Here is a 12,397-nt window from a genome sequence, read left to right on the forward strand (position 1 = left end):
TGTTCTGCCTTTTCATTGAAGTAAGGATGAAGAACACAGTTTGCCTAGACATCGCGCCAGGCGTACTTACATTTGTTAGCTACTAGAGATGTCAGCAAGGTCTAATTCTCCCAAGTTTCTTCTTCCGCTGCTAGTTCGTTGTAGCATTGTTATATCTTGCCTGATCAACTGGTAAACCTGCTCCGCATAGAACAAGGGCTGGGCCTTGATCCTTGAACTTGTTCAGTTACAGTAGAAAGGATAAGCACACAGAAAGCACATATAGTAGCGTTTCAGCACTATGGGCCACCAATTAGTGCAAACTAGCTTTTTTGCATTGGATTACGCATCTCGGCCCGAAAGCGTATGTCACACCGATTCTCCGGCCGAAAGTCTGTACTGGAGCTTTCTTCCTCACGGCAACTCCGAATTCTCATCATGATAAGCCGGAGGAGAACGACCTGTACAGCTACTGCTCCTCCTCGCCGCGCAACCGCGGCACGCACGAGCTGGGCCTCTGCATGCTCGGCGATGCAAAGCAGTCTCGCTCTTCACCCGAGTCTTCAACGATCCTTGCCGTCTTCACTCTTCAGAGATGAATCCACGACGATGGAGGCACCATGTCGAGTCGAGCCTGTTTGTTACGCATAACTGTAGCTTTCGAGTTGTGCTTGTCCTTTTGCTACGAACTAGGAGCCCTTGTGTCTTTCGTTGGCAGCTAGCCCATATATGCTTTTAGATCTCGAATTCTTTGGGGCAATATTCTCTCGGCTCTTCTAAAATTTGATTGCACATGTAATCATTTTTCTCTATTCCCCCCTCTTCTAAAACCCTTTTGCTCGAAATCTCCCATGAATTTAGTGTCTGATTTTTACCCCTTGTACGTGTAGCTGCAATCACTGCAACAAAATAAATTATTTAGAATCAATATTGAACTATAACAAAAGCAGCGTGTTGCACAGGTCTACAGTAGGGAAACACTCGATCGATGAATATCGGATTAGTTTTTAAAAACAAACGAAAGTTTTCATTGCGGACTCTGGAGGTTAGTTCTCTATAAATTTACACGGAGGCTTATGATCAAACCTGACTGCCTGAGCAATCCTTTTTTGGCAACTTGTAAAAAGACCACCAAAATTAAAGAATGTTTTGAAGTAGGCGTTGCTCCGATCATACTCCATCTAATATTCCATAGCATGATCAAGATGGAGCGAGGATCTGAATACATGTGCAGCAGATGTGCTCGTGGACCTATATATATGACTACAGTGTGCAGCACATGGAATTTAGATGTGTACTCATACTTTGGGAGTGACCTACCCTCAAGTTGTCAGCTTTGCATTTGGAGGGCATCTTCGCTGAAATGTTAAAAATGGACTCGAACAGATTCTTGTCGCATACTTTGATTACTCATGTAAATGACCTTTGCTTGGCCCAGCACGACCCAAACCCAGTAGTCTTAACTTAAATTTCCAAAATTTGGAAGATGGCCTCTACCTAACCCATCAGATTAAAAAATCCATAGCAGTAGCACCTGCTATAGATTTTTTCTTACAACATAATAGAGTGAGCCTAGTGTTGCACTCGATGAGCGCATATTCTAATAAAGTCCCTGCGGGACATACAATATCTTCCACGTTTTTAGAAGGAAAACATAGAATTCTTGTGTTGCAAACGAGGCCCTCACACCAAAAGTTAAGAATATGATAATCTTTTTTTTTTAAAGAATAAGCCAAATCACACCAAAAGTTAAGAATATGATAATCTTTTTTTTAATGAAATAGTAGCAAACGAAAACACTAAGCAATGGCCTTTTTGCATCAACAGCCCTCCACACTCCACTATTATAAGGGCAAGTATATTAGTATCATCTAATAGGCCGTCTCATGTATTGACACGTAATCTTGATATTATTTAACGGACAACTCCTACAATGGGTTGTATTTTCAGTTGTTTTATAGTAATTCCACAACCCCATAATTGTATAGAAAAAATGAATGTTGTGAGTTGTATAGCAATGGCAATTCGTATAATGTGCGGGAGTAATTTCATAGTCCTAAAATTTAGTTTATGAAACCATTGCTTCGCGAAACTAGCGACCTCTTTTCTCACCTCTCTCTCTTTCCTTCACATCACCTAAAATCATATGTGGTATTGTATAAAATGACCTATGAGACTACTGATATGGGTGGAAACGGATTAGATATAAATCGAATAATCCACTTTTCATATTACTATTTATATTTTAATACAAATATAAATACAAATCTAAATATCCTTAAATGCGAATGCGAATTGGATTGTCCGCATCCAAATACATACTAGATTAAGTTATATGCGAATATCATATAGCTTTAACATCAAATTACACAATAACAAATTTATTTGACACGAGCATGAAGACAATTCAATATAATAAACTTCATTTTTTTATTGATCCTCTACATTAAGGTTGTGTTTGGTTAGAGGATAAGATTGGATGAGATATGATCATCCATGTTTTGTTGCATGGGACGATCCAATATCTTATTTGGTAGCATGGATATAGCGATCTAATTTCTTGTTTGGTTGAACGGATATAATTTGGATGGGTAAGTCAGAAATTTTGTAGGACTCGTTTGTCATATATTAGCTTTTCATCAAAATATAATTATATGAGATCTTTCTTTGTTGATTTAATTACAATGAATACAATGATACAATATAAACAATTTAGAAAATAATATTATTTAAAAGCATGCTAACAAAAAATATATATTTATTCTAATCAATCAGAATATACCGCATAAGTAGGGACAATGCTTATCCAAAATATGGATGACTCCGTCCAGTAGTTTTTGGCGAATAGACTCATCTAGCATCTGAGAAAAATATTTCCTATAGATGGCCATTACATTTAGCTTGCTCTACAACCAAACATTTTAAAAAATTAGATGGACATCTCTCATCCAGAGATATCCCTCTAACCACACACACATCGTCACATCGTAAGGCATATCGTGATTTTAGATAATTTTGGATCATTGTATGAGAGATAAAAGTGTCAAATTTATCGCTACAATATACATGTTACAGTAAGAGAATAAAAGAAAAGAATAAAAATTTATGTTACTCACATTTATATTTTATAGAAGGATTTCTGCATATTCAAATACATATATTATCTATATCCATATCTATTTCTAGGAAATAAATTCAGATATATCAATAATCATATCGGAGAAACGAATTCGAATTCAGATGTATCTATACCTGTATCACTCTATCAATTAGATATATATTTTTTACCATATTTATATTTAATCAAATACGAATATCGAAAAATACAAATATCTAATATCCATTTTACACCCTAACTGCTGACGTGTACTAAAGTCGACAAAACGACCAACCGAACAAGAACTCCACGACTCGGAGACATCCTCCCCTCTCTCTCCTGCCCCCGCGAATCTCTCTCCCTAGACCACCCTCCTAAATCCGCGCCAAACCCGTCGAATCAATCAGCCGCGCCCGCCTCCTCACTCCCTACTAGCGGCCCGAGCTCCGGATCGCCAGCAGACGCAATGGCAGACGCCGCCTGCGACGACGCCGTTGAGCAGCTCACCCGCCTGCTGGACCAAGGTGCGCGTGATGCTCCCTTAGCGTGCGGGGACTGTAAAGCTTGAACCTTGTTCCGGCTTTCAGGAGGGCGGGATTGCTCGGCTTTGTGATTTCTCCTTCGATTTTCCTGAGTGGGTACCATTCTTGCTAATGTGTTTTCTTTGGTTTGGATTCTTGCAGTCGAGGCGCCGCTGAAGCGGACATTTCAGGTATGGATCTAAGCGCCTCTTTTTAATCTTGGTTTTCCTCGTTATCTGGAAATCTTGTTTCTTCTGTGAAAGGTCTTTTCTGCTTAGTTTGGTATTTTATTGCTTGCAGTTGGATCAGGCAGGCCATTGCTTAGTTCAGTTCAGCTGTTTAAAGAATTAATCTGATTTAGATGAGCCAAGTCAGATTTGCTATTTACTGGGTACTCTTAATTTGAGTTAGAGCACTCATGTTACTATCTCAGCTATTGTTTGTCGCAACTAGTTAATACCTTTAAATTAGGCGTGGATAAATTTTCAGTGGTGAAAATCGGGGGATAGTTGACTGGATGAAAGATGATATTTTCTTGTTTGATCTAGACCACACATTTGAGATTTCTGGGGTAATTTTGAGTATTTTGACAACGGGCAGTGAGAGGTGAAAGCTGTGTTGCTTTCCACAATGGATGGTGTCGAGGAATATTTTGATCCTAATTCTCAACTCCACTAGGTCAACTAGTGGACGGTGAGATATTCGGTCCCTCGAACCTCCTGATCTGTTGGTAATAATGTATTCCTTAGTGGTTTTGTTTGGTTGTTTGTTAACGATATTGTGTTCTGGTTGTTGCCAATTATTATGGCATGGTTCCACATTTTGCTCTGTACTTGTTAATATAAGGGCACTAGACACTTGTGACTGGTGATCTCTGTTTGGAGACACATGCTGGTTGGCATCATATGCACCCGGCACTTACGGATTGATTTTTTTACCATTTTACCAGTTAATTCGCAAGAAAATGTTTTAGTCAATGAATTGCTCTCTAAAGGTCAGCTTTAAGCATGCGCTGTGTGCTGAGTAGGAGATGCCAAATTATTCCCAGCAGAATCTCTTGGCTAGTGGAGTGAGAATCAAAATGACAGTGCTACTTGCAGCTGAATTATTGCCTCAATATCATGAGGCAAGCAAAGTATCAGTGGAAAGGAACGACTGTTTTCCTTAAAAATGGATAGGTAGATAAGTTTTCCACAGGAGGTTGGTTGAGGGATTACCTCATCGTAGGACAGATTGATCAGTTACTGGATCATCCCATGGTTTTCGTGGGATGGTCCCATTCCTTATTCTTCTACTAGGCTTGTGCTTGTTAGGGATGAGCTGGTGATAGACCAATTCATCCTAGTCCTTGAACCAAAAAGGTTAGTTAGAATTGGACAGTCAATTTGTCATCCAGTTTCTCAAACCATATACAAACTAGAATAAACTCGAGGCGTATTCCCCTTTGACATAATTACTATATTCCATTTTAATTGCTTAAAATGTTTCTGAATTCCTTTTTTTTATCTTCTTGAACACTGGGAGTGTGTGTAGGTGTTATGGAAAGAGTCAAGTTAGTTTATGCAAGTTATCTAGTTGTTATGGGCAAAAACCCTTTGTTGAATTATTCTTGCTTGCTTCCAATGATGCGCGACTGCCCCTTTATATAGAAAGGTGAAATTACAATCCAGATCCTAACTTACCTAATTTATCTCTAGCTGAATTAAAAACTAATCAAACTTTATCTCCTAATCAAATCCAACTTATTTCCTGCCCATAACAACTGGATAACTTTCCTAAACTAACTTGACTCTTTCCATAACATTACACCGCTCGCCAAAGACAGCTCGTCCTCGAACTATGGTGGTGGCCATGGCTGTCATCCTTGGTGAAGACCTCATGTTGATGAATGGCGGCGTGGTTCAACATGTTGATGGTGGTGGCATGGTGCAGCAGGAGAGCGGCGGCGGCGGCATGGTGCAGCAGGTTGATGGTGGCAGCGTGGTGCAGCAGGAGGGTGGCGGCAGCAACGTGGTGCAGCAGGACTGCAGGAGATGGTGGCAGCGATTTTTTTCTTTTTTTTTTGGCAAAATTGACAGAGGGTGGGCAGCAAAGGGACAAGGCAGCGGCTGTGGCTTGGCAGGGAAGCAACGGTGTGGGTGCAGGATCGATGGCTCTAATACCAAATATTATAGTGACGAGAGGAACAAGTGGATATAAGTGGTAGGATAGGGCAGATTGCCCTCTAATCCCGGACTTCTCCGTAGACTCGAGGCTCTTATCGATACCAATGGTAGATCACCCTCTAATCGTTGGGCTTCTCCTGCTGAGAAGAGGCTTTGATCTAAGCATCTGGGCAAAAACCTTTTGCTGAATTCTTCTTGCTTGCTTCCAATGATGTGCAGCTACCCCTTTATATAGAGAGGGGAAATTACAATCCAAATCCAACTCCAAATCCTAACTACCTAATTTATCTCTAACTGAATTGGAAACTAATCAAACTCTATCTCCTAATCAAATCCAACTTATCTCATGCCCATAACAACTAGATAGCTTGCCTAAACTAACTTGACTCTTTCTAGAACAGTAGGATCCATATGTACTTATCGTGCCACAACACACCATGTGTAGTATACTTCAGCGTGCCTAGTATGAGAAAAGAACATTGATTCCTTTGTCGTTAATAAAACTTTACTTTTAAGAGCTAATATTCTAGGGTGGAAAACATGATAAAGTGGAACATATGAAAAGCTTATACGCAGCACTTAAGTCGGCTATATTTGAAAAACTTTCATGTAAGGTTGTACTAGTATCTGATTCTACCTGTCTTACTTGCAAAGTTGTTTCTAATATACTTGCCAAGCCAGCTTCCTGTTGGTGGGGTCTTTAGAACCTCCCTGCCTCGCTGGTTTTAGTCCAAGGACCAGCTTGGGTGCCCATCTCCTTCTTTACTGAATGTCAGAGCTCTTGGCCAATTTAAAAAAGCACGAAGAAATGCTTAAGGCACTAAAATTATTAAAGACAAGAATCTGTTTTGAAGTTAATTTCAGCAATACCATTTCGGAAGGAACACGAGTCCTACTTGGTGCATCTACAGTTCTTTCAAAAAATTAAAGATTTTTTTTTCTTAGATGTTGTAAAGTAGATTTTTTATTATCATAAGGAAAAGGAAATTGTCTTTGAGCTCTCGAGCTTTTCCCTTCTTTTTCAGAATGTGCACCAGGACTATCCAACAGAGACATTAGTGCGCTTCCTTAAAGCTAGAGAGTGGCATGTGAATAAGGCTCATAAGATGGTAATTGTTAACACTGCAATTTTCCTTTTCATATTGACGAATTCTAATGTAAATATTTCATGGATTGTTTCACTACTTGAGGAAAATTTCTTTTGCTAGCTTGTAGATTCTTTGAATTGGAGGATACAAAATGAAATAGATAGTATACTGGAGGTAAGTAGTCTCCTGGACCAAGCTTGGCTTCTGACTATAGCATTAGGACAGTTCTGCACTTCTTTAGACTTTCTTATTGTGATCATCTGCTTGCGCTGGACAATTGCAGAAACCTATTATCCCAGCGGATTTGTATAGATCAATACGTGAAACACAGCTAGTTGGATTATCGGGATACTCCAAAGAGGTACAGCTGTCTTAAGCAAGTTATCTTTATTCATGCATGCTTAAAGTTTCCATTCGTGGACACATTTCTTGTGATGGATATAATAAGACATACACTGAAAAAGGACAGTGTCTCTTATAATTCATTTTCAGAAGAAAAGTTTTTATGAACTGTGCAGTAGTATTATTTAGTAGTATGTACAAATGTGGTCCTTTTCTGTATGCTTGCATAACACTTTACTATTCCTGCTGAAATTGTAAGATATGAGAAATACTGTTATCTTTCGATTCTGCCAAACTGATGTCCACTATTATGTACTGGTGCAACATCATAGACCAGATGGTAGATGCAGGCCAAGTTCATGAGTTTTGCACCTGACATTTCCATCTTTTGTGCTTTACCAATGAGCCCTTGGGTCTCTATGCCATAAAAGTCTTCACGTCCAGTCTGTAATTGTTATTATAGATAAGCTTAACAAAGTTGTGTAATACTCCTCTTCCCTTCTCCTTTTCCAGGGCATCCCTGTATTTGCTGTTGGTGTTGGACTGAGCACATATGACAAAGCTTCGGTAATTACCTCAGATACTTCTTAAGAGTTTCGAACTTTCAATAGCTTTTGTCATTGCATCCATGTCAATCAAAGATCAAGTAAATAATCTTGCAATACCAACTTGCAATATAAACGAAGTTACTTCTTATGAGTTTAATGGCTTTTGTCAGATTGCATCGATGTGTATTGGAGATCAAGCAATATTTGTGCAGTTTATGAAGATTAAATTTATGTCTCTTACTTTATGTGCAATAAGATATAAAGTATCGCCTTTTCAGGTCAACTATTATGTGCAATCTCACATTCAGATCAATGAGTATCGTGATCGTATTATTTTGGTGAGTAAAATTAATGGTGCATACAATTAGATCATTTTTATGAGCTTTCTTAACACTTGTATTTGCTCACTTATGTTTCATCTAGCCTACGATGATGAGGAAGTTTGGGAGGCCTATTAGCACATGTATAAAGGTTCTTGATATGACTGGTCTGAAATTGTCAGCACTGAACCAAATGAAGGTACGACCTGCAATGGCCTGGTAGTGTATCCATTTCTCCAGGGTATAAGCATGCAAATTGATGTTCACAACGCCCAGAGCTGACAGGGGTGGGTATATGCCTATTTAAATAGCTCAATATACTGTATAAATAAGCCCGCATGCATATGTTTATAATGTCCAGAGGAGACTGTGATAATAATGCCCTATTTACATAGGTCAATATTATGTACAAAACCTTCATAGTGTGCACGCTATCCATTTTGATGCTGCTATTGACTTGATATTGATGGATTGCAGATTGTGACTGCAATATCTACTGTTGATGATCTGAATTACCCTGAAAAGACTGAGACCTATTATATAGTAAATGCTCCATATATATATTCTGCATGTTGGAAGGTATGCTGCATAAGATTTTACTAGTTATTTTTTGTTATTAAGATCCACTAACATTCATTTAATTTTAGGTTGTGAAGCCTCTGTTGCAAGAGAGAACAAGAAAGAAAGTTCATGTTTTGAGTGGTTGTGGGAGAGATGAGCTTCTAAAGGTAAGATTGCTTGTTAGTACCATTTTCGTTTCCAAATAGTATAATTTGTCAACAAAGTCAAATACGAGTATCAGAACTGCATGCAACTTGATTAGAGTAACTCTCGAGCATTTTCGCATTGATGATCACAATACGATAAGCACCTGCAATTCTGGAACAATGCAGATCATGGACTATTCTTCCCTTCCCCATTTTTGTCAACGGGAGGGCTCGGGCTCATCTAAACATTTATCAAGCGATGCCGATGATTGCTTCTCACTTGACCACCCGTTCCACCAAGACCTCTACCGTTTCATCCAGGAGCAAGCACTGAACCAGGAGCTCATCAAGCAGGGCTCTCTGCATGCGAACATTCCGGAGCAAGACCCGGAAGACGCTAAGATTGTGGAGGCCATTGAGGCCGAGTTCCACAAGCTCGGTGAGCAGAACGGGTCTGCCAATGGCGTCAATAAAGAATAGCGCTCGTACAATAAGGCCAGCCTGATTTACCTTGACGTCGCTGGACGCTGGCCTCTTCTGATCAAACTAATGGTTCTATATTTGCTTGGCCAACCCTATTGTTGCTTCCTCATAGGTGATATTTATATAGGAAAATCTTGCAGTTCCATGATGCAGGACCGAGGCAAGAGAATGTTACTGTATGCTTGATAGACGTAACCACCTGTCCACCTGTTGTAAACTTGCAATGTGTGGTCACATGTTGCTGTGAGAAATAATCCTGTCACCTGCATTCTCAAATCATCTTCAGAGAAGTGTGGTATTCAATCAGAAAATAATGATGCATTTTGGCATTGCCATCTTTTACTAGCTTAGGCTATCTTCAATAAATACTTTAAAAATCCATCCTATATAACACTATTATAGCATACTCTATAGTATCTCCTATACTGGCCTCTTCGAGTACTGGCCTCTTCGAGCAGTGACGCTGCTGGCGGATACCCACTCTCCTGGAGTCGGCCTTAGTTCATGTGCTGATTGTATTTGGTCCTCTGCTTGGAACTTATGATACTTGCATCGCAAAAGTTCATGTGATAGACAATTTGTACAATTACATATCCGTAAGTAGCATTTGAGTTCTCTTACATAAAAATGACTCCACAAAAATATTTAAAAAATGACATGAATATTAATGCCCAATTGGCCGTTGATGGTTGGCACTTGGGGGCCTATCAATAAGCTACCGTGAGAGGAGAGCCTTGTGGCACTGGCAGCTGCGGCAGTGCGTCTCCGGCACACCGCCGTCGACGACGTTCTTTCCGTCGAAGTACCAGCCGGCGAGCGTGTCGAAGAGGATCCCCGCGCCGACGCCGACGGCCAGGTCGATGGTGTAGTGCCCCCTGCACGCGAGCAGCCTGACCCCCTGAATCACGTTGAGCATGTCGTAGAGCCGCGCCAGCGCCAGGCGCCCCTCGCGGCGCATGTCGGCGGCCGCGATCACCGCACCCGCGACGTGGCCCGAGAAGAAGAGGAAGAAGGAGACGTTGCCCACGGGGAAGTCCATCCCGGACCCCAGGAACTCCTCGGGGAGCGGGAGCTGCGTGGCGCAGCCGAGCAGGCCCCGGCAGGTGAACATCATGAGCGCGGCGACGGCGGCGCGCGGCCGCTGCTCGACGAGGATGGCCCACAGGATGTAGGCTGCCTGCATCGCGACGAAGACCTGCACCACGTGAGCGGTGGCTGTCAGTCTCTTGCCACGTCGCGTTCTGCCTTGATTCCGTGAACCAAGGGGACCAGGGTGGTCACCAACAAGATACGGGATCTTATCAGGAAATCCATCCATGAACACGCCATGCCACGATTATATCGTATGTTCTTATCGGGAAAAAGATTAAATTTGGGTTTCATTTGGTGGTGACGGACTGGTGGTGGTGAAGGAATCAGCACCAGCCGTTTCTTGCTCTTCCCTCGGCCTGTCCGGTGCAACTTGCAGGTAGGTGCAGACAAAATATGTCAGGGCAAAGTCTAATCTAGGAGTACTGCTAGTACGTAATCACTGGCAAGTGCGAGCCGATGCAGCGATGCTTTCTTCTTTCTCTTCTTCCTTTTTTTTTTGGCGGGGATGCTGATACATCGATAGATATAGATGAAGTCAAGGCTGCCAGCTTTGCTTTCCTCACCAGGAGTGGAGAGTTCCAACTTCCAAAGGTTCACCCGTCACAAGAACTAGTCTGAATTCAGAATTTAAAAACAAAGAACAAGGTGAATTCTTTTCCTCACCAAGATTAGTATATGTGCTCGTGTAGTAAAATTATGTGCTTTGGCATTCTACACAATGATACGACGCTACTTCTAGTTCTAGTGGTTCTGCAACAGCATGAAAGGTGGAACAGCGCAAAATCTAAAGTATCAGGATTAAAATTTCGCCGAAATTTTAGCACAATTTAATGAATTTGGTAGTTTCGAAAGAGAACAAAATATTTAATTTTAGAATTTTTTTTCATACCACAGTACGGAAGAGGAAGATGACGAAAAATAACCGAAATTTCGTGTGCGTGAACAAGAAAAATTGTAAAACGAAATTGAAATCCCCGGTACTGACCATACAAGAGGTGTCAGATTGTTTATATAAAATTCCTAGAGGTAATTTTGAAGAACAAAAAGGATGATTTCAGGACGTGGACATTTTGCCAGGAGTGTATGGTCAGGTTCCCAAAGTTAGCAGAAGTACTAGAATTACTCCATTGAAAGGGCATGTTGTGGTAAAAGGAAGTTGATGGAAGTTACACTGCGCAGCCAGAGCAGGCGAGGAGCAGGAGGCGCATCGAACCTAGGGCCCTAGGCAGGTGGTGGTGCCTGGTGAGAAGTTAGAATGTAGTAGTACTAACCGTGTTGAGCGCGGCGAGGAGCGAGTTGAGCCAGGGCCGCGCGGCTACGGCGGCGTGCATCCCCTTGGTGGCGAGGAACCCGAGGTCGAGCGGCGGCGCGTCGGGCTTGACCATGGGGATGCTGTACTCGACGGCCATGAAGAGCAGCAGCCCGCAGCCGAACAGCGCCGGCGCCGGGTGCCGCCGCAGCACCCCAACCGCCGAGCGCCACTCGGGCCTCCTCCACTCCCCCACCTTCTCCGCCGCCGCGCCCATCTTCCTATCGGCCTCGTCGCACGCGCCGGTCGCCCTGGCTGGCGCCGCCGCCGCTTCCGGGTGGACCTTGGTCTCTTCCTTGCGCCGGCGCGTGGCGACGGTGCCCACGGCGGCGGCAGGGTCGCGCCCCGTGGTCAGGCTCGGCGGCGGCATATATGCGCGTCGTGGGTGGGGGTGGCGTCGGTCGGGTTGGGTTGGCACTTGGCGCGGCGGGTCGGTGGCCTCGGTCTCTCTCGTGCGCGATGCCGAAAATCGCGTGGATTTCGGGGCGTTTTTTTATAGCGAGTATGGGTCGGCGTGGAGATCACGAGGTCCAAGAGCGCGGCGCAGTTTAATCTTTTTAGGGTGTGTTTAGTTCAATGTACTGTGTCTCATAGAGCTGTTGTATATATTTTTAAAAAGAATTGTAATTTTTAGGGGAAGTAGATTGAGGAATTGTATTTTTTTTAAAAGTGTTTGGCTAATTGATATATGGATGTAGGTTGAATTTGAGTTTACGTTTGGAAGGTTGAATTTGAAACTACACTAG

The 12,397-nt window shown here is 42.3% G+C and overlaps 2 protein-coding genes across 3 annotated transcripts; one reads left to right on the top strand and one right to left on the bottom strand.

Annotated features, from left to right (window-relative positions):
* The first annotated feature begins 3,355 nt into the window (after positions 1-3,355).
* LOC133883438 (phosphatidylinositol/phosphatidylcholine transfer protein SFH9-like) lies at positions 3,356-9,583 on the top strand. 2 transcript variants are annotated; one of them, XM_062322769.1, is made up of 11 exons: positions 3,356-3,600; positions 3,760-3,788; positions 6,788-6,871; positions 6,971-7,024; positions 7,134-7,211; positions 7,706-7,759; positions 8,019-8,078; positions 8,164-8,259; positions 8,538-8,639; positions 8,708-8,788; positions 8,954-9,583. In XM_062322769.1, the coding sequence occupies exons 1-11, from the start codon at positions 3,543-3,545 to the stop codon at positions 9,245-9,247; spliced, it is 990 nt and encodes a 329-aa protein (XP_062178753.1). In that variant the 5' UTR covers positions 3,356-3,542; the 3' UTR covers positions 9,248-9,583. The 2 variants fall into 2 exon arrangements, with proteins under 2 accessions (XP_062178753.1, XP_062178754.1); XM_062322770.1 differs by lacking the exon at positions 3,356-3,600 and adding an exon at positions 5,423-5,799 and having other exon boundaries at positions 3,772-3,788.
* A 239-nt stretch (positions 9,584-9,822) lies between these two features.
* On the bottom strand, positions 9,823-12,132 carry LOC133883439 (phosphatidylcholine:diacylglycerol cholinephosphotransferase 1-like). Its single transcript, XM_062322771.1, has 2 exons — positions 11,614-12,132; positions 9,823-10,445 (listed from the first exon to the last, which is right to left on the bottom strand). The coding sequence occupies exons 1-2, from the start codon at positions 12,019-12,021 to the stop codon at positions 9,966-9,968; spliced, it is 888 nt and encodes a 295-aa protein (XP_062178755.1). The 5' UTR covers positions 12,022-12,132; the 3' UTR covers positions 9,823-9,965.
* Between the last annotated feature and the right edge of the window lie 265 nt (positions 12,133-12,397).

This window comes from Phragmites australis, chromosome 10, assembly GCF_958298935.1.
Source record: "Phragmites australis chromosome 10, lpPhrAust1.1, whole genome shotgun sequence".
NCBI lineage: Eukaryota > Viridiplantae > Streptophyta > Magnoliopsida > Poales > Poaceae > Phragmites > Phragmites australis.

Bases quoted from the DNA above. Each gene is read 5' to 3' on its own strand.
- LOC133883438 (XM_062322769.1), top strand. From the start codon at position 3,543: ATGGCAGACGCCGCCTGCGACGACGCCGTTGAGCAGCTCACCCGCCTG. The intron at 7,212-7,705 runs GTACAGCTGTCT...CTCCTTTTCCAG, and splicing joins TATCGGGATACTCCAAAGAG to GGCATCCCTGTATTTGCTGT. The intron at 8,640-8,707 runs GTATGCTGCATA...ATTTAATTTTAG, and splicing joins TATATTCTGCATGTTGGAAG to GTTGTGAAGCCTCTGTTGCA.
- LOC133883439 (XM_062322771.1), bottom strand. From the start codon at position 12,021: ATGCCGCCGCCGAGCCTGACCACGGGGCGCGACCCTGCCGCCGCCGTG. The intron at 10,446-11,613 runs GTTAGTACTACT...CACGTGGTGCAG, and splicing joins TCCTCGCCGCGCTCAACACG to GTCTTCGTCGCGATGCAGGC.